The sequence below is a fragment of the Camelus dromedarius genome, chromosome 13, assembly GCF_036321535.1.
Source record: "Camelus dromedarius isolate mCamDro1 chromosome 13, mCamDro1.pat, whole genome shotgun sequence".
Lineage (NCBI taxonomy): Eukaryota > Metazoa > Chordata > Mammalia > Artiodactyla > Camelidae > Camelus > Camelus dromedarius.
The window spans coordinates 833,537-859,731 of NC_087448.1; the positions used below are offsets into that span (position 1 = coordinate 833,537).

The 26,195-nt window shown below is 58.9% G+C and overlaps 1 protein-coding gene across 9 annotated transcripts in view; it reads right to left on the minus strand.

Annotated features, from left to right (window-relative positions):
* Nucleotides 1-26,195, minus strand: part of ATP11A (ATPase phospholipid transporting 11A) — a 92,698-nt gene that overhangs the window by 50,396 nt on the left and 16,107 nt on the right. For all 9 annotated transcript variants that reach the window (XR_010383550.1, XR_010383549.1, XM_064492952.1 and 6 more), the window contains exon 2: nucleotides 1,940-2,062. Coding sequence is in view for 7 of the 9 variants with exons in the window: in XM_064492952.1 (XP_064349022.1) it covers nucleotides 1,940-2,062 (123 nt within the window). In the remaining 2 variants the exon portion in view is untranslated. The remainder of the gene's footprint in view (nucleotides 1-1,939; nucleotides 2,063-26,195) is intronic.

Sequence of the window (26,195 nt, forward strand, 5' to 3'; positions counted from 1 at the left end):
TTTAAATGTCTCTCATGAAATACAAACCTCTGATCGGTAACTCAGAACACACATGGTCAGTACTGTGCAGTGCGTGTCAGCTTCGGCAAGCTCTCTCTCTGTGGCAGTGTGACGAGGAGGTGACAGGAAGTAACACAGCCACCATTTCTAGGTGGTCTCGAGCCAGGCGGGCAACAGCCTGGGTCGGCCCCTCCTGCTCGCGGGGGGCGGGGGGCACAGGGAGGGTAGCTGGACCCCTCATTCTCCAAACGCCTCGTTTTCACCTAAGGAGGCGTTTCCCTGACTTCTGTGTGGAAAACATGTCCCAGGTGTCATCAACCTTCAGCAAACACGGAGCTTGGACCTTGCTTTTAAAATTCCATTGGACAGTTCTGCCTTTTGCTGAAGATCGTGCCCTGTGGAGAGCGCACTGCTCCGCCCGGCTGCGTGGGGACCCTCGTCACCTCTGGCACGTGGAGCGGTAGGGACCTCGGTCAGCTCCCGTCAGGGCCGGAGCTGGCACCTCGGATCCAGGCGCTGGTGACCCGACTCTCACCCCAAGGGCTCCTTTCATGCCAGACCCCACACAAGTTCTTGGAAAATGGTGGTGTTTTTTAATTTCAAATTCCAGTCGTTTGTTGCTGGCATACAGCAGCGCAACTGACTTTTCACTAACTCTTAAAAGGAGCTGTTGGAAGACCTGTACGTCGTTGCAGCACTTACGTCTCGTGTTTGTGGCTCTGTGACCAGCCGAGAACGACCTTTCATTCCTCACGTGCTCCATTCTGAGGGACACTGACCCCAAAGCGGAACTGCCCGTCCTTGAGGTCCCATCGGGTGGAACCCTGCCCAGCAGCACACTCACTGCCCAGGAGTTAACTGAAACACTTCCCCCAAACACCTAACCGCCTTGCTCAGCACAAAGGCACATCAGAGGAGCAGTTCCCACTTAACCCCGTCTTCTCTCTGCTGCGACGTTTACAGACAGAAATTATGTATTGTTTAGGATTTGCTCCAAAATGACCTCGAGGAAGAAAGCAGCACAGAACAGACAGGCCGGGCCGTCTGCTGACAGCGGGGGACAGCGGGGGACGGGGGGACAACGGGGGACAGCGGGGGACGGGGGGACAGCGGCGGACAGCAGGGGTCAGCGGGGGACAGTGGGGGACGGGGGGACAGCGGGGGACAGCGGGGGCAGCACAGACACCTGTTACAGCGCCCTCCTATTTTTCTATGTTTCTGAAGGTTTCCGCGTTAGAAAGCTTCACGTATTTACAACACAGAATGTCAGCGTCTACAGTCCTTCCGAGCGTGCAGTCGGGCTCTGGTAGCCCTGGCGTGCTGTGTGAACCCCCGGTCTCGCCCCCGTGTGACGCCCCTGCTTCAGGACACCGTTCAGCTCCCCAGTCCTGCTCCGCCAGGTGGAGTCCGCCAGGTGCAGACGTGGAACTTAACCCCCTGACCGGCTCTGCTCCAAGCAGGCGCTGCAGCTTGGACACGAGGCTGCGTGACCTCCCTGCTTCACAGCACAAGTGGCTGTTATAAATTATCACCACGGATTATTAGTGATGTGGTCAAAAGTCCCTGATGATGTGTGATAACAACAGCGAACACCCAGGGAGATAATTTAAACATTCGTGACTGCAGATGTCAGCACTACATGGATAAAGTAAAACATGATGAGGCCGTGTTACACATACGGGGCTGGCACCACAGGGCGGTGGCCCGCGTGCCTCTGGACCTGTGTTAAATCATAACGACCCGAGGGGGGTGCAGCTAAGCGGCAGAGCGCGTGCTTCGCGTGCACAAGGTCCTGGGTTCAACCCTCAGCTCCTCCATTAAAATACATAAATATATAAACCCTGATTACCTCCACCAACAAAATTCAAATAAAAACTAAAAAAATAAGTAGCAACAGCAGGGAGTGGTGCGAGCAGGTTAGCGGGCACACGGCGCTCACCTTGGAGGAGACGATGCGGTTGTCCGGGAACCTCTGCAGGATGTAGGCCTCGGCACCCGGAGGGGGCTCCCGGTGCCCCACGTAGACGGTCCGGCTGTCCACCCAGTTCTCCTCGCCTGCACACTGCGGACAACAGGGCAGGTGAGCGGGGGCTGGGCTGGTCTGCGTGAACAGAGGCCCCGGCGGCGCCGGGGGGCGGGCCCGCTGCAAGGCGGCAGCCACCCAGCCCCACGGGGCCCTCGCGGGCCAAGCCCCTCAAACCCCTGCCGGCGCCTCAGGGAAGCCGTCTGCGCCCCAGTGAGGGCCGGGGTCAGGAGAAACGACATGCGGCGGGTCCGCTTGAGGACAGGAGCGACAGCAAAACCCTAAGTTTCCGAAGAGGATACAAGGGACGGCCCAGCGGCTGTGGGAAGGGTCTTGGGTGCCGTGCAGCCTGGGCGCGGGTGGGGCCATCAGCGCGCGGTGTCTCGGTCAGCGAGGCTTTCCAGGAAGGAGAGGCCGGGCCCCACTCACCCCCGTGTCACCCAGAGTGCTGTGCAGGAGATGTCAAGGAGAGAGCTCAGACCTGAAGCATCTTCTGAAAACACTCAACCAGACGGTGCGCTGTCAGCACCCGGGTGCCGAAGACACCGTGGCTTCGGACGAGACGCTCAGAGGCAGCCCAGCCTGGGGCCCTGACGTGGGGTCCACGCCCCTCACTCAGACTCCTTAAGAACAAACAGGGTGGTGTGTCGGCCCAGGACTGGTCCTGCCCTGTCCAGCCTGTGTCTAGCCCGTGCCCGGCCTCTGTGGCCTCAGGGAACTTTCTCGCTTTCTGAAGCCAAACAGGGTAAGCAGTGCCCTCGAAGCTTTCTGCTGTTTGAGGTCACTGTGAGCCTCACGTTCCTTCTTCCTTCTCTTCTTTGCTTCTACCATCACCTTCCTTGCTCACCTATCAACTTCTCGGAGAGAGAAGTCTTTTCACGCTTGAGCCCCCAGCATGCCACCTCCTGCAGCAGCTTCCTGTTTGCTCATCCTCAGCAAACGCCACCACTTTCCTTTAATGAGGGCCAAGCTTCGTGGACAGTCCACGCAGACCAAAGGGAAAAGACCAAATCGGTCTCTGACTCCTTCCCTGTTTTCAGAGATGCTCGGCAGGGGCTCAGGAAACGGCGTGGGTTCCCAGGACAGACTAGGCCCTGCGCCACCTGCCAGCACGCACGCGAGCTCCCTCCGGGAGACCAGCCTGGGGTGTGGGCCGCGCGGAAGGCCAGGCCGCCCTCTTCTGCCAGAGAGGGCTCCCTGCCCACTCCGCCCTCCCCCTGCCTCCCCACATCAGGTGAAGCCACCAGAAAGGATGCTGACTTGAAAAGTCACCTTATGATCCAAACTACTGTGTGCAGAACAGACAAACAACCAGGGCCTACTGCACAGCACAGGGAGCCACCTTCAACAGCCTGTAACAGCCTACAGCGACAGAGGGTATGGCGTGTGTAACCGACTCACCGCGCTGCACACCAGAAAGAACGCAACGCTGTCAAGCAGCTCTACTTCAGTCTAAAAAAGCTTCACATCCAAGACAATCAACTTGTATTTTCATCGCTCTCTTGCCATCACGTACACCTGGTAGCATTTTTCACCATCTAAAAAAATGCACTGAGATGTAATTTAGTCATACGACAATTTTTTTGTTTTACATTCTTGCCTAGTTAAAATTACAGCCCTCCCTCCACCCCACACCCCCCAAAAAAACCCGCTCAAGAGCTTCGTAAATAAAGCTCTGGATGTGGGAGTTAAGAAAACTGAAAATGTCCTGACTTCCTTTATTTCTCAAAACGGAGCCAAACGGGTGCCTCCCATCCCTGTGGGCTCAGGCGGTCACACTGAAAAAGAACATGTAGTGAATGAGCCGGGCAAGGACAGAAGGCATAGAAACCGAGCTTTGAACACAGAAATGAAAATCCTGGAAGCCCTTCTCCTAAACCTCAAGACAGCGGTTCTGCTGCAGCCAGGCTCAGAGGGAGCCTGCCCCGGGTAGGCAGGTGGGACGGAGGGGGACTGCGGCCGGCCCACACTCCGACACACTCCAGTTTCAACACGCTCGTCCAGCAGGTCACACAGAGCTACCGGAGAGCCTCATGGCACGACAGGCAGAAGTGCCTCTGGGGTCAGACCAACTGTGCTCTGCACACACTTCAAGTCCTGAGAAGGTTAAGTTACACGTTCAAAGGTGGACAGACAACAGCAAACAGGACCCTGGGGGGCCTGCTGTACTCCCCACGATTCTACCACACCCGCGGTCACGCGAGTGTCTGGGGCCGACCGGCTGTGTGACTGTGGACGAGTTACTCCATGTCTCTGTGTCAAATCCGTCAGACAGCATGAAAGGATTCGACTAGACAGTCTTTGTGCTCCGTCCACCTCTAAGAGTCTGGGTCTCTGTACACTGAGCCATGAAAACCACTGAGCCCTGCTGTGCAATTTCTTAACCCAGACTGTCCCGAACCAACGGTCAGCTGCTTCCCTGTCCACGGTGGTGCGGACATTTTTGGAAATCATGGCGCACGGAGATCTAAGATGGGTCATGGGTGTGGGCGAGGACTCCCGGGCAGGAGGACAGAGACACCAGCCTCTCTCTAGGCGCTGGTGTCAGATGGGAGGGACGATATCGCTGGCCACACGAGGCAGGAACCAGGCAGGGAGCAGGCACCCAGGCACTGGCTGCAGCCCCGCCGTCCAGGCTCCAGCAAGAAGACGTGGCTGCCGAGGTCTAAGTGCCCTGTGAGCTGCGGGAGTGGGGCTGAGCACTGAGCACCTCTGCGACGAGGAGTCGCCCATCAGCACAGGGGTGGGGAGCGGTCCCCTCTGGACGGGCCTGGGCTGGGGAGGAGCCCACAAACCACATGACGAGTTCCCAAACCGCCAGTCGGACGCGTTCAGGGGTGGCAGACAAGAACCCAGAGGCACAAGTGAAACCGTCATGGACAGAAACAAGGGGAAACATCAAAAAACCCCAACGGCTGCGAGACTGGCAGAGCGCGGTGGTCCAGGTGGGCCCCACTTCCCAGGAAACGGGGCGCCCGAGACTTCAGATGCACAAGCCTCCCTCCCACCAGCACTGCCGCGCGCAGCCGTCGAGGGGAGAGGGAGGGCTAGGGACAGGGCGGGGCAGACACCCTCCCCTGCCCCCGCCAGTAAGATGCTCCTGAGTTCAGAACCCCGGCACAAAGTCGCTGCCGCACTGAGGAGCTGAGCTGGGCGCGGGCCCCGCCTCACCCACTGCGCCGCCAGCCGTGCGGGGTTGGGCGCGGCAGCCCGAGCGTCAGGGCTGGAAAGCACCCAAGGACAAAAGAGAGTCTGCAAAATACGCTGAAACTCAGTTTCAGCCCGTGTAGTCGCCTGATGGCAGCTTTGAATTTCAGCTGAAACAAGACAAAACTATTAGCTGAACGACACCGTGGGGCCAAACAGACGCACGGGGCGAGCCTCCAGGCACCAGACCAGGTTCTGTGGAGGGGGTTCCGCCTAGTGAGCACGCCTCACGTTTGCAGGGATCCGGTGAACGCATCCCCCGTTCTGGTGTCTGTTCACAGCGTCAAAGGCAGCGTTTCTTGTTCAATGGGTAAGAAGACAGCACGAGCTCAGGCGCTGCTAAGTCAGGCCTGCTTCTGGCTCACTTCCACCTCCGGGAGGGAGCGCGCAGCGGGGCTCCTTGGGGCTCCCCCCTCACCCCGCACGTGTCTGTGCACCCAGGGAGGGTCCGCACTCACTTCTGTCAGCCTCACTCGGGTCCAGTGACTAAGACAGAGCCTGAGAACACACAAGGACCTGCCGCCCGGCCCGGGAGGCTGGACCCAACGCCCCGTAACGGCCTCCGGCGCAGCCCAGGGAGCTGGACCCGACACCCCGTAACGGCCTCCGGCACAGCCAAGGGAGCTGGACCCGACACTGCCCAGGGAGCTGGACCCGACACCCCGTAACAGCCTCCGGCACAGCCCAGGGAGCTGGACCCGACGCCCATTAACAGCCTCCGGCGCAGCCCAGGGAGCTGGACCCGACGCCCACTAACGGCCTCCGGCGCAGCCCAGGGAGCTGGACCCGACACCCCGTAACGGCCTCCGGCACAGCCAAGGGAGCTGGACCCGACACTGCCCAGGGAGCTGGACCCGACACCCCGTAACGGCCTCCGGCACAGCCCAGGGAGCTGGACCCGACGCCCATTAACAGCCTCCGGCGCAGCCCAGGGAGCTGGACCCGACGCCCATTAACGGCCTCCGGCGCAGCCCAGGGAGCTGGACCCGACGCCCATTAACGGCCTCCGGCGCAGCCCAGGGAGCTGGACCCGACGCCCATTAACAGCCACCGGCGCAGCCCAGGGAGCTGGACCCGACGCCCCGTAACGGCCTCCAGCGCAGCCCAGGGAGCTGGACATGATGCCCATGACAACCTCTGGCGAAAAGGAACGTGTGTGTGACTGAGTCACCAGGCTGCACACAGCACCGCAAGTCAACTCGAGCATGTCCGTAAGAGGGGCCCAGGGGCTCGAATCCCCAGCCTTTCCGGGGCCAGAGCGCAGGGTCTGGCCTCCCACGGCGCGGCTGGAAGCCCGGTGGTCGCCCTCCCTTCTGTCGCAGGTCTGAGCTGGCGGCGTCTGCCGGAGCCCCCTCCCCACTGACCACACGCACTGGCAGCTGCGGGCTCTCCCTTCCCAGGCAGATCCGGGGCTTCTGGAGGCAGGTGTGTCCTGAACATCGTTTTAAACACAAACCCGTTGGGAGCACAAAAGCCGTCAGCAGGAGAGATGCTGCCACCCCGCTCCTCACAGTGCACCAGAACCCGCCGCCCGCGAGCCACGCCGAGGCCACGCGGTCTCTGTGTCTCCTTCCCAGGACAGCTTCTCCCCTGCCGGAGACGAAGGAGCCAGAAGACTAAGCAAAGCACCCAAATGCCCCACAAACACGCTGGTCTCCGCACGGGCCTCTCATGGGTGGAACCACGCGCCTCCAGCGGCTGCAGGCACACCGTCTAAGCACTGAACGTGTGCCTAGTGAAGCAGCCGCGGCTGAGGCAGGGATCCCAGCGCACCGCGCTGCGTGGGGACAGCACTGACCGCTGGGTGACAACGCACGCAGAACAGCTTCGGAGACCGTGGCTCAGGGCGCTGGTGCGTCTGGAAACAGGCTGCCTGAAACCTGCATGTCTCTGAAACCCTGAGGTGAAGGTTCCACCTGGGAGGAGACACCGGCTTTGGAGACTGAGGCTGAGGCCGACCCTGGGGAGGTGACCAGCCTAGGGCCACCAGCAGGTCCTGAGAGCTGGGCCGGGCTGGCAGCGGCAGAAGCCAGCGGAGAGGTGGGGGCTGCTCTGTTATCCGAGGGTGGTCTCCCCACGACCAGGATGGGTGGCTCCTGGCTCCCATGAGCCCCACCCCAGGGCAGCCCACCCAGTGCTCCTCGAAGCAAGTGGAAAGCGCAGCTCCTCCCGGGAACCTCGGTGACCCACCATACCCGTCTGCCCGCCTCCCGACGGGACGGGGCTCCGGATGGACGGCTCTCAGCGCCCGTGACTCATTCCGAGATCAGCCCTTGTCCCACCGCGAAAATGTAACGTGTCTCTCCCGGTGCTTGACGTCCACTTAGAAATGTCACCCTCAGGCCATGTCTTAGTCTAACGGTGTCACCAAATGCTCCCAGAGGGAGGGCCCCGGGTTAGAGGAAGGCTGGGGGGAGGCTGGGCGGGGGGTGGGGCGCAGAGAGCAGCCCACCAGGCCCTCCCCGGTGGGGCCAGGCCTGCGGCAGGGGGGGTGGGGGGCCGAGAGAGAGAAGCTCCAGAAGAGGAAGCCACAGGCCAGAAGGCGGGGCCTGGATTTCGGGTGGACCCCCCCCCCGAGAGGTAGCCGCCCAGGAAGTATGCACACATGTCAGGGGACCCTCTCCACGTCCCCTCTCTCCACACGCCCAGGGCGGCCGGCCCCCCTGTGCTCCACTGGACATTTCTTCATATTGAGGTTTTAGCTCTATTTTAACTCTGCACGGCATTCTATTATACTCTACCATTTGCATTTTAATTCAAAAGCAGTTAAAAAAAAAACTACCAAAAACATCAAAAATGACTTCAAAACCTCTGACACTTTTCTACTAAGAGCACGATGTTCAATCAGGGGTCACCAGCCACAGCACCAGCGACACGGGGCGGGTCCTGGGGCGAGTCCCGCGCACTGTGAGGGGTCGGTCGTGCCCTCCGCCTCCGCCCACAAGACACCAGGAGCATCCCCAGCCCTGACAACCAGCAGCGCTTCTGGGCGACACCACACGTCCCCTGGGCGGCAAGACCGCGCCCCAGTGAGAGCTGCTGTGCCAAAAATGCAAGCGTCCCGAGAACTCTGGGCGGCAGATCATGGAATCTGTCGCCTTCACAAGAGCACGTGATCGTGCTCCTCTGCTTCTTTCAGCCGCACCAGCAGGTCGGCTCCTGTCCCTGGGGTACCTCCGTCTCGGCCCACGCAGGGCTAGTGGCCGGTTCCACTTTGTTTCTGGGCTCACCACCGAGCTTTCTGCGTGCTCTGCAAGAACACGAGGGATTTGCTCACGATGGTCAACGCTGTTCAACAGGTGCTGACTGTGCGCATCTGCTGCTCCAGGGGCCGCCCTCACTCCGAGGCCACCAAGGCCAGCCCTCCCGCCACACACGCTGCACTCCTTCCTCCAGACAAGTGTCTACAAAGTCAGTCAATTTCAGAGAAGATAAAATGTTGGTGGTGTTCAGTATCAGTTTCTGTCAAACTGGATTCCTCGGACGACCTGAGGCCCAGAACACATTTTCCACCACTGCCCTACGAAGTCACCTGGTCCTGACAGCCTGATCGTCTATGCTGGGTGAAAAATGGAAAGACAGCCCCAGGACTGGGGCTCATGTGCAAGCAGGGCCTGGAGAGCATTTGTGAGCACGCCTATCCCCATCAGCAGACGTAAGTAACACGCGTCTCTCCACCTCCCCAAGGGCCTGCAGGGCTCAGTCCCCAGAGAGCCAGCGGCAGGCAGCTGCCAGGAGTCAGGCGCGGGCCCCACCCGGAGCCCCGAGCCCCGCGTTTCTGGAAACTCTGACGCTACCTGGTGAGGCTTCCCTTTCTCTTCAGCACTTGCAGGGTGGAGGGAGCCCACGGCGGCTGTCTGCAGGCAGCCTGCCTCTATTACGGCTCTCAGACTCATCACCGTCCTCTGTTCGGTAGAAAGGCGTGGCATATTCCATTCAGAAGGCAACTCCATTTGTAGAACCCGAACACCTCTGACTAAAACGCTCGTTCATTTTCTCACGTCTAAACACACAGCCAGGCAGGTGCCCTTAATGCCGCCGACGCCCAGAAGGGCAGGGAGGAAGGCCCAGCCCGGAAAGGGACCGCCTGGTTCCCAGGCCTGTGGCCCTGCCTCTCCCTGAGCCCCTGCTTCCCGGGCTTCAGAAACGACGGGGACGGCCGCCCAGGCCTCGGAGCGCAGACCGCAGCCAGGGACGCCCGCAGGCCCCTGCCGCGACCCAGCTCTGCGCTCCAAGGTGTCCTTTTCTCGCCCCCACCACGTAAAGGGGCCTGCCCCCGCCGCCCCATCATCCTCACCTCCCCCAGAACAGAGGCGCAAGGGCCCCATCACCCCTACTGGCCAGCACTCGCCGGGCAGGACAGGCGCTCTGGCAACACTTGTTGAAGGAACGAAATCAAGAGCGAAACCAAGACTCACCACCAGCAGGATTAACCGCAGAACAACCACCCGCTTCACATCTGCACGCCAGGTGCACACGTGACCCTCTTCCAGACTTCCCCGGTCACACCCGTCCCGTCAGGGCCAGGGCACAGGGCACCCCCTCCTTCACAACATCACAGTCAAGGGTCCACAGGGTCCCCAATGAAATAAGCCCCAAACTCTGCTGTGACCGTGGAAATCCAGCCAGCCGCCTTCAACCACACACGCTGTGGACAACGCTGAGGGTGGCGAGCTGGAACACAGTCCAACAAAGCTCCCCCCTCACAACCTGCCCGACACGGGACTCCTCCCAGCAGAGGACGGCCTGTCTGGGCCACCCGCCAAGATGTGGGAAGACCTGACCCCAACTGCCGTCCGTTCCACGTGGTTCCACGTGCACAAAACTCCTCTGAAAGCACACAGACCTTGCGCGACATCACTGGCACCAGGCTCGGAGCTCAGCCCTGGGAAAGACACTGCACCTCATTCCCTGAGATGAGTGACTTGCGACTGTGGAGACAGAAACAGTCCCTTAAAGCACGTGCCCCCCCCAGAAAGATCGACAAGCTGGCCCCACGATTATTTTTAAGATGCCGCATGGCATGTGTACATGTGTGAACACACACAAAACTGTCCATCTCGGGAGAGGGGAGGAGCCCCGGAGCCACGGTCCTCGGACCCACTGGCAGCATCACAAGGGCAACTTCCCTCCTCTGTGCCTTGATTCCCATCTGCAAAATGGGGCAACAGTGAGGCCCGCCCTGCAGACTGCGGCGAAGAGTAAGGACTAGAGAGGACGGGCTTAGGGGACGTCTGGGGCGACGGTGACAACAACCCTGTCTGTTGGGAAGGGGAGAGCTGCTCACACGCAGTCAGGATCAGCCCCGCCCAGCAGACAGCTTTCATCTGGGAGCCGGCCCAGCGTCCTCCCCAGGCCGTCTGGTCCCCGAGGTGTCAGCTGGCCGAGCAGAGGCAACACGGACACGTTCACGAGGGGTGACGGCGGCCAAGCCCTTCCCCGACGGCGCGGTGTCTTGTCCCCTCCCCCAGCCTCAGGGTCCCTCCTCGCTGCTCCCTGCCCAGCAAAGCACCCACCTTCCCAGGAGCCGGTTTTCCAGCTTCCTCTGATTAACATCTAGGTCCAGCACTGCCCTCAAAGCGTGCCTGCATTTCCACTTCCTTTTCACTTCTGTCTCCTTTCCTGTTTGTACCTGTGGACTCAGAATACTGCGAACAGCTAGCAACTCTTCTCACAAAAAATGTATTACGCCTTTGAGCAACACTGGGTCTACGTCATGAGAATACAGCTAAATCAAGAAATACGGTGACAGACTTAAACGTGCGCAAAAACGCAGGCGAGGTCACTGGTCAGGACGGGCCGCGGGAGCCCCCAGGGGCTGGTGATCGTCTGTCTGCTAAGCTGTGCGTTTGTGTTGTTTTTCCTAAACTCGTCAAAGCCCTACAACAGGTGCGGTGATGTCTGTCTTAACAAACTGAAGTTGTTAAGACCCCAGCGTGACGGTGAAGCTCCCGCAGCAACGAGAGCCGACCACACACTCAAGTTTTAACGGTGCAAACACCGAAGGCACTGACGTCAGGCAGCATTTTCAGCTGATGACACGGTTTTAAAACCTTTTTTGCACTATGTCTGCAGCTGGCTGACAACCCAACCGCTTATTCAGATTAACAGCAACATAAAAAGCATGCACTCCCGTAATGTTAAAACTGCATTCAAATTAAGGATTACTTCTCAGAATAAACGTCTACTGCTTGACCACCAAAATTAAAAGGTAATAAAGACCCGTCTCAGTCTGTGTGATGGCTTCTACCTCTGCCATAAACGTTTTATAAATTCATCCCATCTCTCCCATTTTGTCTTTTTTTTTTTTTTGCAGAAGCTACAAAGGATCTGTGAAATGTGCGCATAATGCACTCTCTAAGAAAAGCAGTTTCTTTGGAACACTGCCAAAAAAACTGTCTCGCCTTCGCTGTGTCTTGGCATAATCCGCCCACACGCTGAGTGGAGTGAATTCTCGCCAGTCAGGGCTCCGCGCTCCGGAGGCGTCGCGGGTGTCGGCCAGCCTGGGACGGGCCGCCTCGCTCCCTCGCCTCGCTGTCTGCGTTTCTGCCCGGCCCCCATTCAGGGCCTGGGGGTCAAGAGTTCTTTCCTTGCTCTCTGACTGGTCCCCCTCAATGGCCCATTTATGCTCAAGCTTTTACCAGCACCTGCAGGTGAACCACTGCCCTGTCCACACCCTGGCCCTGACTCAGAGCTGATGCCCCGGTCAACACACCCAGCGGGGACCCACTTCCTGCGGTCAGTCGTCCAGACACAGCCTCCCGCCCCTCCCCCAACCTCCTGAACACCCAGCCTACGTCCCGGCACAAAACCAGACTCTCAGCCCTGCCACTGGTTTTACAGCCAGATCAGTGGCTCCCAACCCTGGTACCACATCAGCCTCACTTAGGACGCTTTTAAAAAACCAATACAACTCAACAGAACAAAAAAATAAACGACCAATTGAAAACTGGGCGAAGGACTTGGACCTACGTTTCTACAAAGAAGATACGCCAATGGTCTGTAAGCGCAGGGAAGGGCGCTCACGCTGCTCTGACCACCAACCACAGAGAAACGGGAATCAGAGCCTCCGGGAGACGCCACCGTCCAGACGGCCACTCTCAACTCGGAGAGCGACGCGCCCCGGGGAGGACGCGGAAGGTGGTGCGATGACAATGGCACTGCGGAACAGAGTTGGGAGGGGCCTCAAAAACTCAAACCCAGAATTCGCATATGACGCGCTTCCCGGTACGTGTCAGGAAGAACTGAAAGCAGGAAGTCAGGGGCCTTTGCGCGGCCGCGTCCACAGCAGCAGCGCTCACACAGACGGGGCCCAAGACCCAAACATCCGCCAACAGACGGATGGACGAGCAAGTGTGGTCTGCGCAGACGGCTGAGTGCTACTCAGCCTTCAGAAGGAGAGGAATCCTGACGCCCTACAATGTGGGTGAATCTTGAGGACGTCACGCTCAGTGAAGTCAGTCAGTCACCACAGGACAAACACCGTAGGACTGCACCTGTACGAGGCCCGATTCCTAGAGACAGAAAGCAGATGGGGGGCTCGGGGGAGGGGAGAGCGTGGGAACTTAGGGGGTCAGAGTTCGGCTGGGGCGGTCTGCTGTGCACCACCACACCGCTGCCCCGTGCCCCTCAAACGGCCAGGACGGCAAACTGGTGCCGTGTGCTCCGTCATACAATCAGACAACACGTGTTAATGAAAAAACAAGGCCTGGGCCTGCCTCTCAAAGCTTCTCATTTACCTGTGGTGGGACCTGGGTGGGGTTTTTTTTTTTTTTTTGAGCTACTGTAATTTAGTGTTTCTAAATGAATGCATGATCGCTCCCTCTTGGGCTGAAATTCTACATTCTGTCTTTCTCCAGACTCTCACCCTTTTATTATCTATCTTGACAAAAATGTGACTTGAAGTTTCTCCCACGCACACATGGAACTGCTGAGTAATCCCACGGGTGGGAAGTGCGCTCCTCTCGTGAAGGTACCGCCGACCTTCAACCGGGGTCCTTTTTTAAAGTTTCCATGTGATTTTAATGTAACTGTGACTAGGAATCTCTAGAAATTATAGACAGTGTACGACGTCTCTTTAAATGGAGGGTATTTATTTATGTATTGTGTCTCTTCATCCTCGGCACACGGGGCGCACAGTGGCTTCTCGGTACTCACTCCAGTGCCTGCGGACTCAATGACGGCTGGACGGTCGGCGGGGCCGTGACAACACTCTAAACATACCTGCAGACGACGGGCCAAAACCACAAGGAGCTGAACTCTGTTTTTTTTTTTTTTGAAGCACAGTTGGTTTACAGTATTGTGTTAGCTTCTGGTGCACAGCACAGTGATTCAGTTACACATACGTATTCTTTTCACATTCTTTTTCATTATAGGTTATCACAAGGTATTGAATGTAGTACATTCTGTTTTTAATTCTGTTTCCAATTGACCTCAAGTCTAGCAGGTCCTTGATGGACCCAGTGCCGATCTCCCATCGGTAAGTCACCAGCGTGGATCGTCTCTCTGTGCCGGGCATGCCCTTAAGCGCCCAGGCGTGTTCAGACGGTCTTCATTCCATGGTTGAGGAAGAGGAGACCTGGAGACGGCGAGCCACTCGCCTGCGGGGCGGGATTGGACCTGGGGTCTCGTGGGCCACCTGCCTTAATGTGGGGGCCGAGGACAGTGCCAAACAGTAAAGGATAACAGAAGTTAGACAGACCAGCGCCACGTAGGCTCATTTTTTGTTTGATTTCCTTTCGTTTTAGGTAAGGAGAGAAAAACGAGCCTGTAGAGTACAATGAATTTGCTCGCTGCGTCCAGGCAGGGTGGCCGCACTCCTGAAGGCAGGGGACAGAGCACAGCGGGGCGCACGCAGGGTTCTGGAGGCAAGGCGGACGGCGGAGGGCCCAGGGCACCACCAGCCTCTCGCCCTGTGACACCCCAGGCCCCGCCACTAACACGCAGCTGCTGGACGCTGACGCGAAACCCACCGGCAAGCTCACTGTCAGGCAATCACATGTCCCCACCAGCACCCAGGAGACCTTAGCGTCACAGCTGAGCAAAGACCAAAAATCCACTCCCGTCGCCACGGCTCTTCCAGAGACGCACCCAGCTGAGAGCCTCGTCCGGGGGCGGGGAGGACCCGCTACCATCCCATCCACAGTCCTTCCTCCGGCTTCAACCCACCCCTTTACTATTTGGTTATCTACCAGGGTTATGCCCGGGGTATAGTTACAATCACTCTCCTTCCACTTGGTTTCAAATACTGCGATTTAGCATGACTTTTTCTGACCTCATTTCCTCATTTTAAAGACTTTCAATTTGGCTAAAGCTGACTCCATGTGCTGAAATTCACCTTGAAGCGATTCAGATGCCTTTAACGCTACAAGCATGTTTGGAAGCGCACAGCTTGGCCCCATGTCTCCTGTGATCGTGGTCTGCAGGCTTTACATTCCAGCGGTCCCTGCACCGTCGCGTCTCTAACTCCAGCTGAGGACTCGGGGACACACTGCACTGCACTCGACACACCAGGACGACACGTCGGCCAGGTGAGAACTGTGGAGGGGTCCGTGTTCCTGGGAAAGTGAGAGGCCACCGGACAAGGAGGGTGGTGAGCAGAGGGCGGGGTGGGGGCACTGTCTGTGAACTGTTGGCCATGATGAAGCTCTCCCTCTCACAGGGGCAGTGTGTCCAGGGGTCTCCAAATGGGGACAGTCAGGTCTTCCCCTGTGCTTGTGATGGACAAACCATCAAACCAACAAACCATCATCCCTGAAGTCACCATGAAAAGGCGTCAGCGCAGAGAAAACTCAAGTCACCCCCTCCTGGATCATCCCAAATCCGGTTAAAAAATAGTGATGCTTCCTGGTTTTCTTATGACCTTTCCTGACAAAGAGGAAGGCATTTCTCACCTCAAAGAGTCAAGCAGCAAAATTACCCCGACTGGAGGTCTGGGCAGTGTCACCAGTTGCGAGCAGAGTCGCGACTGAAGTGGCCGCTTTCCGCGCAGGCACAGAAGGGGCTTTAAACGTGCAGACTGGTTCACCGTGACCTGCACCGAACAAACACACCTCCTTTCTCTGTAGACCCCGGGTCAGAGGCCCTGGCAAATCCCCCAAATCGTAGCAAACTCCCTGGATGACTAACCTCCCAGGGACACGCTGAGACCTGAGCAGATAAACGACGACTTATTTTTTTCCCTCAAACCATACAAGTCAGAGTAAATGGATTTTCAAACCCCTCACTCCACAGGAATCTGCAGCATCTACGTAAAGAGTCACAGTCCTGAAACGTCCCCGGGCCCCTCGCCCAGCACTGCGTCTCCCGCCACGGTGACGGTATCACAAGCTCTGCTCTGTCCCCGGGGTCTCCTCTGCAGGAGGCAGAGCCATGAGTGACGGGGCTTCGGGGCCCTTCTGCACCTGGAAGGCGGTCAGCCTTCCCTCTGCTACAAACTACGCTACTTGAGCTTAAAAACCGAAACAAATCAGCTTTAGTTAACTTTATCCAACTTCTAGTCAATTCTTGAGTTTCTGACCCCTCTCCCAGTAGACACAATAAAGGATTTGGAAAATGCATGTTCTGTAAATAGAAAACCACAATGTTCTCAAGGTCAGAGCCCAAGAACGTTCCTTGTGGGTTTTCAGGCTGAGAAGACGCACTGGAGCCTGTAAGATACGGCCACAGTCGGGGCCCCTCGGAAGGCCAGCTGCCTTACAGGGAACACGCCACCCAAATAAAGCAAAACAGAGTGAGTCCGGGAACTCACGAGGAAGGAGGTGGTTGTGATGCGTGAATTATGGTCTTCATGTCAGTTACTGTCATTAGCGTCATTTTTACACACTCAAGCCAATTTTTGGTTCTTGTCTTACTTTGATGAGGTTAATGAGATTGAAAACTAGTGCTCACTCAAGGGCGCAGAAGGCTCTGGAAGGTCGTGTAGGGCAGCGCCGCCCGGCGCCGGGCGAACCCAGCTGTAGAGGACACAAGCAGGAGGCCGCCGGTCACCGGGAGCCAGCGCACACCCACGGACGAGCCCAGCAGCGCCTGAGTCTGCAGCTGCTCTCAGCACCTCCCGGGGTCGGGGCGCTCCTGGAAGCAAGGTCCCCCACTTCCCGCCCCTTCCCAGATCCTCTAAGGCTCCCGTGCACTCAGAGTGAGAGTAAAAGGTTAACGAGCCCACTGCCCTCCTGACCACGGCCCAAGGCTCCCCCGGTCCCCTGCCGCTCCCCTCCAGGGCCCGCAACCCCCCAGCTCCCATCCCCCCGGGGGGCTCCCCATGATGCTGCCCGCCCTATGACATACCCTGTACTCCCTTAAAGAACATTCTCTTGAAAAGCGACTTACGTACAAAAAGTGCCCGTCCCAGGTGTGCCGCCTGGCCTTCACCTGGGGACTCAGACTTGGATCGAGAAACAGAACACCCGGGCTGGGGGCTGGGGGGCTAGGGCTGGGGGCTGGCGTCGTGGCCCCGTGCCTGGCTTGAGCCTAAACTCAATGGGACGGTACGAAAGGCACCTTTCAGCGCGGCTTCCCTGGCTCACCCTGGCCTGTGAGCCGCGTGTGCTGTCATTCCTTTTGTGCCCCATGTGCTGTGCCACCATCCAGACGCGTCACGAGTTACTTTTTTCCTGCTGCTGACGGATGTCCAAGTTGTTTCCAGGGTAAACATTTAACTTCCCTGGATATTGCCCAACAGTTGTCTGAAGTGGTCCTTGGTTTACACGCCCACAAGCGGTATATTTGTGTGAGTTCCGACAGCTCCACATCCCTGCCAGCATCCGGCGCTGGCCACCGTGCGACCCAGCAAGTGACCTGTTTGCTGTCCGCCTCCCCCTCTATGACGGACTCTGCTGGGTGAACAGCACTAGGGCAGACTCTCCAACCCACGCGCTCGGAAGTGCAATCAACACGAACGTGCTGGAGACCACACTCATTTTCACTCAGTTTGTGTTGCCAGGTTAATTCACTTTTCTGTGTGCGTCTCAAACGGAACTTTTCCTGTTGTGTGTAGCTGCACACTCATCTGATTTTTTTTAAAATTCCAGTCAGCTGCTTCAGGTCCTTCCTGGAAAAAGGACTACAGCTCGTAATTAGCAGCTCTTCCCTCTTCCACAGCCTGACCCTCTGAGCTGGGCGGCGCGAGCGGCTAGCGCTGCCTACACTGTTCTCCAGAAACGGAGGCAAAGCTAAGACAGAGCTCAGCTGCTGCGGGCGCTCATCTCGGGGGAGATGTTCTGCCCCATAAGCACGTCTCTTCCCCATAAAACTGGCTGATCCTTTCGTGTTCTCACCACGTGCACACGATTTAACTGCTGTACATACACTTCCTCATTTAATTGGTGTAAATGTTCCTGTGAAGAAGGCCTTGTTACAAGCCCCGCTTTACAGACGAGAAAACCCAAGGCTAAGAAAAACTAAATACATACCTCGCCGCCAAAGGCCAAACATTTGCTGAGCAAGAGCGTCGCGTTCAGACCCAGGGCAGCGCAACGGGGCCCAAGCCTGGGTTCACCCGCTGGCTCCAGCGGGCAGCTCCGCGGCTGGAAGGCGGCGGCCCCCAGGCGGGCCGCCGGGCTGGCTTCTCCTGCGAGCCCCTCTGCCGCGGGGACGTGAGCCCACCTCTGCAATCCCTCCAAACGGGCACCAGGGCCCTAATTTCCCGTGCGCTCCACCCTCCCCGCCAGTCACAGAGACGGCGACGTGCGGAGGTGAACTCCTGTGCCCCTTGAGCAGGAGGCAGAGGACGCCCCACCTAAATCCAGGGCCAGAGCGGGAACTGCCGGACCCCGCGTGCCGTGGGAGCTCGCTCGGAGAACACGCGTCGGTCAGGAGCCCGCCTCCCTGTCCTCCCACGAGGCCCCTGGGCACCCCACATACACGCAAACAAAGACAAAAGCCCCAAGGAAGTCGCTGAGGGTTGGCCCTGAGGGGGCACGTGCCACTTTCCTCCGGGAGGCCCTCCTGCCCTGAGGTGGCTGCCCGAGGACAGCCCCTCGGTCCACTGCCTGGCCCAGGCTGGGGGCAGATCATCTCGTCCCCGTGGAGAAGCGCCCCCCACAGCGCCCGGAGCGCACGCTCACCCGGGGACAGTCACGAGGAAGGGGGCGCCCTCCGCGCCCCATGCCGAGATCCGAGCCTGTGACTGAGGCTCAGGACTGCGTTTTCTCAGGAGCCAGCGCTGGCCAGCGCAGCGGTAGGGGCCGCGGCTACAGCTCACGGACCTGTTTCTTCATACTTATGAGCCACTTCAGAGTGGTTGTTTTTCCCAGTTTGCTTCAGGTCGGATTCAGCACTGGCCAGAAGAGCGGTTCACAGAGCTTCCAAGACAGCAGCCCCGCCGCGGCCTCCGCTGGCTTTTGAAGAGGCGGCAAGGCAGCCACACAAGTTCGGAGACCTCCTGTGAGGAGGCGGCCTGCTGGCCTGACGGCACCTGCTAATGACAGAGGCGGACCAGGGACAGCCGGGCTCCTGGACCCTCCAGGCCGGCGACACGGGCGGCGAGCAGAGCGCAGGCAAACCCGTGGAGGCTGCAGGCCGGGTTAGGGACTGGGTGACCCTGGTTGTACAAACGGTTACTGATCTGTCATGGAGTGAGAGTAGGCTCGGTCAGAGACTGGAGGTACCTGAGGCCAGAGCATCCTGGGGCGCACCCGGCAAGGATGTCCTCCAATGCTTAAAGTTCTGCCTCCCGGGTTCTGAGGATGGCGGGGCCCTATCCTTGGCTTTAAGAGGGAGGAAAGCTCTTGCTTCAAGTCTGTGAGAAAAGGCACCCAAACCCTGCCTTACCCACTCCTCGCCGCCATCACTCAGACTCCCCGACTTGCCATCCCTGCGTGGCGAGGGCCTCCTGGAAGGGGCCGTCACTGCCGGATCGCTCTGCACATTTACGTTTTGAACGATGCGTACGAACAATCCCTCCAGGAGATCCAGCCCCTCGGTGAAGACACCAGGACAGACACGGAGGAAGCGAAGACCCGCAGTTCTGGTCCAGGCTACGTGGAAGCTGACGTCGTGGGGGCAGGCGTCAGCCACCCACCTAGTCCAGGACCGAGCAGGGCTGTTGGGTAAACACAGTGTGACCGGCTCACAGCCACCCCGTCACGACAAATCAGCCACGGTCACCTTCCCGCGGGACCACAGGGCCTGCGGGCCCGTGCGCCTGGAATACCATGTTGTAAACCCTCAGCCCCTAAACTTAAAAGACTTGCCCTTCCCAATAAAAGGCTGCCAACACCTGCTCTAGGAAAGATAGAAAAAAAGATGTTCCTCCTTTGCTCATCTGAGTGGGGCCCTGGCTAGAACCACAGTGCAACCATTACCCACTTCTGAGTTAGGAGCCAAGGAGGTAAGGCACTCGTGCGAAGAACAGGAGTGTGAGCTGTGACCTAAACAGGGCTCCTGTGACCCTGGCTCCTACATGACCCCCCACCGCGAGCTGACGGAGCCAGGAGGCTGGCTGGTCGGTCCGGAGTTTCCTTCTGGAAGCACCAGCTGGGGGAGGAGAAGGCCCCCAGCACAGCTGCCCTCAAGGAAACCCACTCAGGGCATCGGGACCCACGTCTGGTTCCGGGCAGGACCCGCACATCCCAGAAAATCCGTCCGCTTCCCCTGGAAAGGCCCCTCCACGTTCCCTGCAGGAACCCGGGCCCCTTTCAGCCACCAGATTTTAAGTTCCCAGAGGGAAGAGACCATTTCTTATTTTTGTCGTCTCGCTGTTTCTGCACTCCCCGCGGCCAGCACGACACCTGGTCCACGGTGGGCGCTCCCTATCTGCGGGTGGAATAAAGCGATAGATATAAGTTACCACTAGAGACAGATTCAGACTCACAACCCCTATGACACTGGGTCACTGTAATGAATTCAGCCAGTACAAGAGAGGTTTAAAGATGTAAATTGAAAAAAGAGCTTGCAACGTCCCTAAAGTTTTCCATAAGACTTCTCACGCCAAGCACGGGGCACGCCCACTCCACAAAACCCTAAAGGGCGGGGTCTGGAGAATTTCCCGGTCGGCGAACACGTGGAGATGGGGGTGAGGATTTAGACCCTCCACGTCCCCTCCCCACTCCTCACCCTGTGATCTCTTCCATCTGGCTGCTCCTGCCAAGCCCCCTAAAACCTATGGCTGCTCTTGCCAAGGCCCCTAAAACCAAGCTCCTCACCCAGCATACAATTCACCTCCATCCTGAACTGTCCCCTTTCTTGTCCCCTCTGACCTCAATCCTGCGCTCACGGAGCACAGATCAGCAGGAGTCAGATGACGAAAACTGCTGCTGTCAGAACAGATAGCATCGTCCAGGCACTAAGATTGCCATCACAGGCATCGTATTTACGCACAAACTCAGGTTGTCTCCCCGGGGCAAGAAGAGCTCACAGACCCCGAGCCGTGGACCACCTGGCCTGAGACTCGCAACACTGGGACGTCCTGACTCCCGAAACTGCGACTGAGAAATGTCAGGAGAGGTGATCAGCCCCAGTCTCTTTGTTCTTCCCCTAAAAGCCCCCAACGATGACCAAGCGGGATGGGTCTGAGGCTGGCGTCCCAGCCCCGTGCTTGGCGCCTGCGGGAAAGCCTCACCCTGCTGCCAGCGTGTGCGGCGGAGCTTGGCTCCGTGCCGGGGCTCTCCCCTTGCCCAGTACACTGAATTGTCTGCTTTTATAATACACCGGTGATTTAGTAAGAACGTGTTTCTGAGTCCCGTGAGCGCTCCGACAAATGAACGGAACCCGCGGGGTCGTGCGGGCCTCTGTGCTGCAGCCGGGGGTCAGGAGCATGGGTGACCCTGGTCTTGGGTGGTGGGCGTCTGGAGCAGAGGGTGGCTGTGTGGGGCTAGGCCCTGACAGTGTCAGGACTGAGCTGAATCCTTGAGCACCCTGCAGGGCTGCCTGGCCGTAAGGGAACCCCACGGGCCCCCCAGTGCAACTGGGTCCAGAGGCAATTTACCCGGTGCCTAAGCTGTGCTGTCATCTCAACACCGCATTCCAATCTTGAGCAGAGGAGAGAGCTGCCCGCACCTGGCCTTCGCGGTCACGAAGCGGCGGCGGCACTAACTCCATGAGGCGCCTGGGGGAGCCGAGGCTCAGGCGCACAGCTGGGCAGCTCAGGCCGGTGCACCAGGGGCCCAAGAAGGGCAGAAAGGATGCAACAAAAATGAAAGGCAGACGCTGAGGGCCTGGCTGCTCACCGCCTGGCGGATGCCAGGTACTTGGCACATGGCTGGGGAGGCTGGTGAGGAGGTTAGAAATAAACAGCCTTCAGCAAGGATCTCGTCTCCCCCACCGGAGCCTCCTCTCCCCCCTCCTCTGTCTCACTCCCCTGGGGACTCGTCCTGACCCCAGAAGCCCTCACCTATTGGAACCACGGAGGCACCTGGCTGCCACCCCCAGCGAGCCAGCCCCCTGGGAGGGGGGTGGAGGGTTAGAGCCTCCTGTTAACAGTTCCCGGGTTGGAGCCGGGGTGGGGTCCGAGTTACCCCCCAGGAACAACACAGCCTCAGGAGGAAGGGGCACTGACCAACCACCGGGAACCAACAGACACCCTCCTGGATGTGGCACCCAGAGGCCGCGCTGCGGTCCAAGGCAGCAGCAGCAGGCGGTCGCTGGGAGCAGGGCGGTGGGGATGTGGAGCCGGGGACTCTGGGAAGCAAGCACTAAATTCAGGTTCCCACCCAGTTCAACAGCTTTAGAAGCCCTTGGAATTTCCTGTGTGGCCACGTGGGCCTTCCGTTGTTCCTAATGGGCCCCTTCCCGCCACACCTGCCCGGGTGACTCAGGTGGGCCCCAGACGGTCTCAGGGGAGGGGCTGGCCACACATGGGTCACGGAGCTGGAGCTCCCACCCCCTTGCTGACCTCTCGGGGGGGGGTGCCAGGGGGCAGGAGGCTGGGCTCAGACCCATGGCCAGTGACACGCTGAGACCCCATGGTGCTTCCTGTGGGCAGACACGTCCAGTGCTGGGACAGTGGTGGCCCCAACCCACGGGGGTGGGGAGGAGCGTGAGCCCCACCTGGACGGGCCCCGGCGTGGCCTCCACCGGGCTGGTGCTGAGTCGTGTCTTTCCTAGTAACACTGGAATTGTGCGGACTGCGCTTCCACGGGCTCTCGGAGCTGTTCCAGCAAACTGCTGGACCTGAGGGTGCCGTGGGTACCCCGAACGTGCAGCTGAGGGGTCAGAGGTGCAGGAGGCCCCAAGCCCGGTGTCTGCAGCGCCCTGGCCTGTGGTGGGGTCTGCACTGACTCAGGACCGGGACCCCTGCCGGTGTTGGGGAACCCGCTCAGACCTGGCACCTTGGGGGATGACAACAGACGTGTGGCCTGGGGGTGTGGCCAGTCTTCTGAGCTTCCTTATCTGAAAACTGGGAGACCACCACCCAGGCCGTGTCAGGCGTCTGGCCACCCCACGTGGCACCCGTAACCGTGGTTTCCCAGGAGTCCGGGGACGCCAGGGGCTGGCCACCCTGCACCCTCGGGGCACTGCTGTCCGGGGAGGGGACTCGGGACACAGGCGTCAGCCGCCTGGAGGCTCTCTAGGCTTTTGGGTCAGTCCCAGGACTGAATTAAAACGACCCAAACTTCCCTACACATGGAGGGACACCGGCCTGGCCCGACACCGCCTCTCCTGGCGTCCCACACCCCGTCCTCACCTCCCACAGCTGTCCTCCTGCTCATGTGGATCTAAACGAGGAGCACGGCCCTGGGGACGTCGGGGGCGTGGGGTGTGGAGGGGACCCGGCTCTCAGCCTGACCGCCTCTGCTGCTTGTCAGCCCCGTGCCCCAGCCCAGTCCCTCCTTCCCAGCTCACCCTCTTCCTGTCTCTAACTTCAGTCTAACTTGACCTTGTGGGACGTGGCACCCCGGCCCCGAGCAGGGCTGGGGCGGTGGAGGGGGCGCCCTGGCCCCGAGCAGACCGGCACTCGCTGCAAAGCCCCTGCGTTCTGCTCGCTTCCTTCACGTGGTTTCCAGTGTGTTCAGGTTGTTCTGGGGGCGGGGGGTGCTCGTCATCAGATAGCCTGGACCTTTTCAGGTCCTCGGGCACAGTGGGCAGTGCCCGCGCACGCTGACGGGGAGGGTCCCGGGAGCCCTCGGGCTCGCCCACCCACCAGCCAGGACCACTGTCACCTTCGCAGGAGTTTGCTCCTCAGTCATCACAGTGAGATCGTCTGCGCGTGCAATAACTTGTTTTAACGGTAAAAGCTTTATTCTTTCTCTTGACTACAACAGTAACACGTAATCAGTGTTAACCTTCTGGCGCAAGGCAGAAGCACAGAGGACAGGAGCAGGGACCCGCACCCTGACGGCCAGAGACGCTCGCGGCCCGACACCGTCGCGTGCTTCCCCGCACTTCCTCCTCCGCGTGGATTCACGTGAATCCACGCTAAGTACAGCTCACGTCACGTGCCCACTTTGCGATGCGCCTTCCCCTCAGTACAGTATAAGCTTCCTTCCGCACCAGCAAGCCTAAACCCACACCCCCTTTTTGAAGGTCTGCGTGGTGTCCCCGGGACGGATGTTCAGTCGTGCACCTGCTCAGAGAGCTGATCTGCTCTTTGCTCTCGTCAGCAGCGCTGCAGGGAACGTTTTATTTCATTAAAGCATAGTTGCTGTACAACGTTACACAGATCACAGGTGTGCAACACAGCGATGCACAGTTCCTAAAGGTGCGTCCCATTCACACCTATTCTGAAGTAAGGGAGCACTTCAACCCGAGCGTCGCGGAGCAGGTGGACCTCGGCTTGCTGAGCTGACTCCAGCAGCAGGACCGCAAAGACAAACAGGGCTACTCCCCCTGCTCACACGTTAACGGCCCTTAGGTTTTAACAGTGTTTCAAAACAAAGTAATAAACAGGAAAATTATATAAAAAGACAATAAAGGGTAGTCTTTTTACATTTACCCGCTTTTTAAAACTGCATCTTTGAAAGTTTAAACACTGGAGCAGATGACTACAAAATTCCCTGGCCCACATCAGGAGGACAGACTCAGGCCACGTGGCCCGTGGGGCCTGCTGCCTCTCTGCCGGGACAGCGGTCCACGATGCTCAAACTCCACCTGCGCGATCAGCCAGGCTCAGGAGGTCAACACAGCATCTTCTCCTTTCCGGTAAAACCAGCGCCAAAAGTTTTCAGCCTCCTGGGCCCTTAACATTCAGCTCTAGAAGGCGAGCCTTTGATCCACCCAGCTCTTGGCTGCTAAGTGCTAACCCGAAACCCAGGGAGTGGCCTCGACAACCGCCTCGCGGGGACGTTACAGAACCCAAACGGGGGGGAGGCACAGCCCAGTGAGCGGACCCCGACCTCCGCTCCCCGAGCCCAGCTCGCAGCCTGGAGGTGGGGCTCTGAGAAGGGCAGCTCTGAGCCCCTGAAGTTTCAAAAGACACTTGAGACTGTCTTTTCGGTGAAGGTGTGTGCAGACCACTCCTAAAGTTAAAAACTGTCACCTGGAAAAGCCTGGGTTGAGCTGGCTAATGGAATGTCAGCAGCACACGCAAAAGCAGGACGAACAGCAGCAGCGGAAAACGGCCGTGAAGCGGGTGAAGCTTCCGAAGGGAACCCCGACAGCCTCGCCGTTCACGTCGCTGTCGCCCTTTGTCGGGCTGCACAGCCATGAGCGCTCCTTACAGAAAAGGCGGAAACGAGGACAAGCCAAGAGACCCCCGCGCGGGGAGCGGGGCGGGGACGGCCCTGCCCACACGCCTTCTCCACGCACGCGTGCTTGTTAACAGTTCATAGCGTGCACCTGCCATCGTTATGTAATGAGTTCAGTGTCACCCGATATTCAGGGAATTAGGTTTGCCGTTACAGGCAGCGCAGAGAGGCTGCCGATGAATCAACAAATGAAACCTAAAGCCTGTCGTCGGTTCAGTAGCACAGGGACACCTGTAACACACAAGAACACCTGAGCACGTGGGGACACCTGGACACACAGAAAGGAGCGTCTGCAACGCCCCGCAGCTCAGGCTGCACAACCTAGCTCTCAGCGCTCACCACAGGAGCGCCGACCCAAGTACGTCTGGTTTTCAGAAGTTTTCTAAACCTCTTTTCCTGGCCGACGACCGACCTCACCGCGTAATGAGAGAGCCGAACCTTCTGGAATAAAATTGGATGTGACTCAGGAGGAAAATTACCATTCTAGCTGTGAACTGCTCACACACCTATTTCACCAGCTTTTATTCCAAATAACTGAGGCCCTACTTTGCATTGTTTACTCAGTTCTTCGTAACTTGAAAAAATGTCTTCCCCCAGGAGAAGACTCTGCACGGTTCCTGACGCTCATTCACGTGGAAATCCCACTTTCTTGTCCTCAAGACACACCTGAGCCCCCACTCACCCCAAGCCCCCCACCGAAGTGAGGGGCCCGTGGCCACTGGGCTGGCTCGTCCCCGGACCCAGGGAGCGGAAAAGGGGCGCGGGTCCTTCGAGCTGCCGGGGTTCCTGCTGCTTCACCCTCATCACCCACGCGGCTTCCTGAGAAGCAGAAGGAGAGGGTGGGTCTGGAAGAGGGGCCGGGCTGCCCTGATGGGCGGGGACTGCTGGGAGCTGCACTGACAGTGGACCTGTGAAGAGTGGAGCCCCACTTCCCCCACAAGGGGCCGGCCCCTGCCGGGACCACTTCCAGCACACTGACCACGTGGCGTGAGCCGTGGGGGATTCAGGCTCTGGTCCCTGATGGGGTGACCGTCTGTCCACCCCATCACCAGACGGGCCTGGTCCCTGCACGTGTTCCAGCCCCAGGAGGCAGGGCTGGCTCCGGGCACTGCGGTGGCTCCCCGACTCCCCGAGTTGTGGTCGGGGAGACCGGGCTGATCTCGGGATCGCACGTGCGGTGGAGAGGTACTTCCCAGGGCCCTCTTCCCGTGAGATCTGGAAACAGCTGGGTGGGCGGGCAGGCCCCCCGCCGCGTGCTGATTCAGGGAGGGCTGCAGGGCACAGGAGCGTCCTTGTTGGCTCTGCAGGGCATTTACTGTGGGGATTTCAGGCAGGTCACAGCA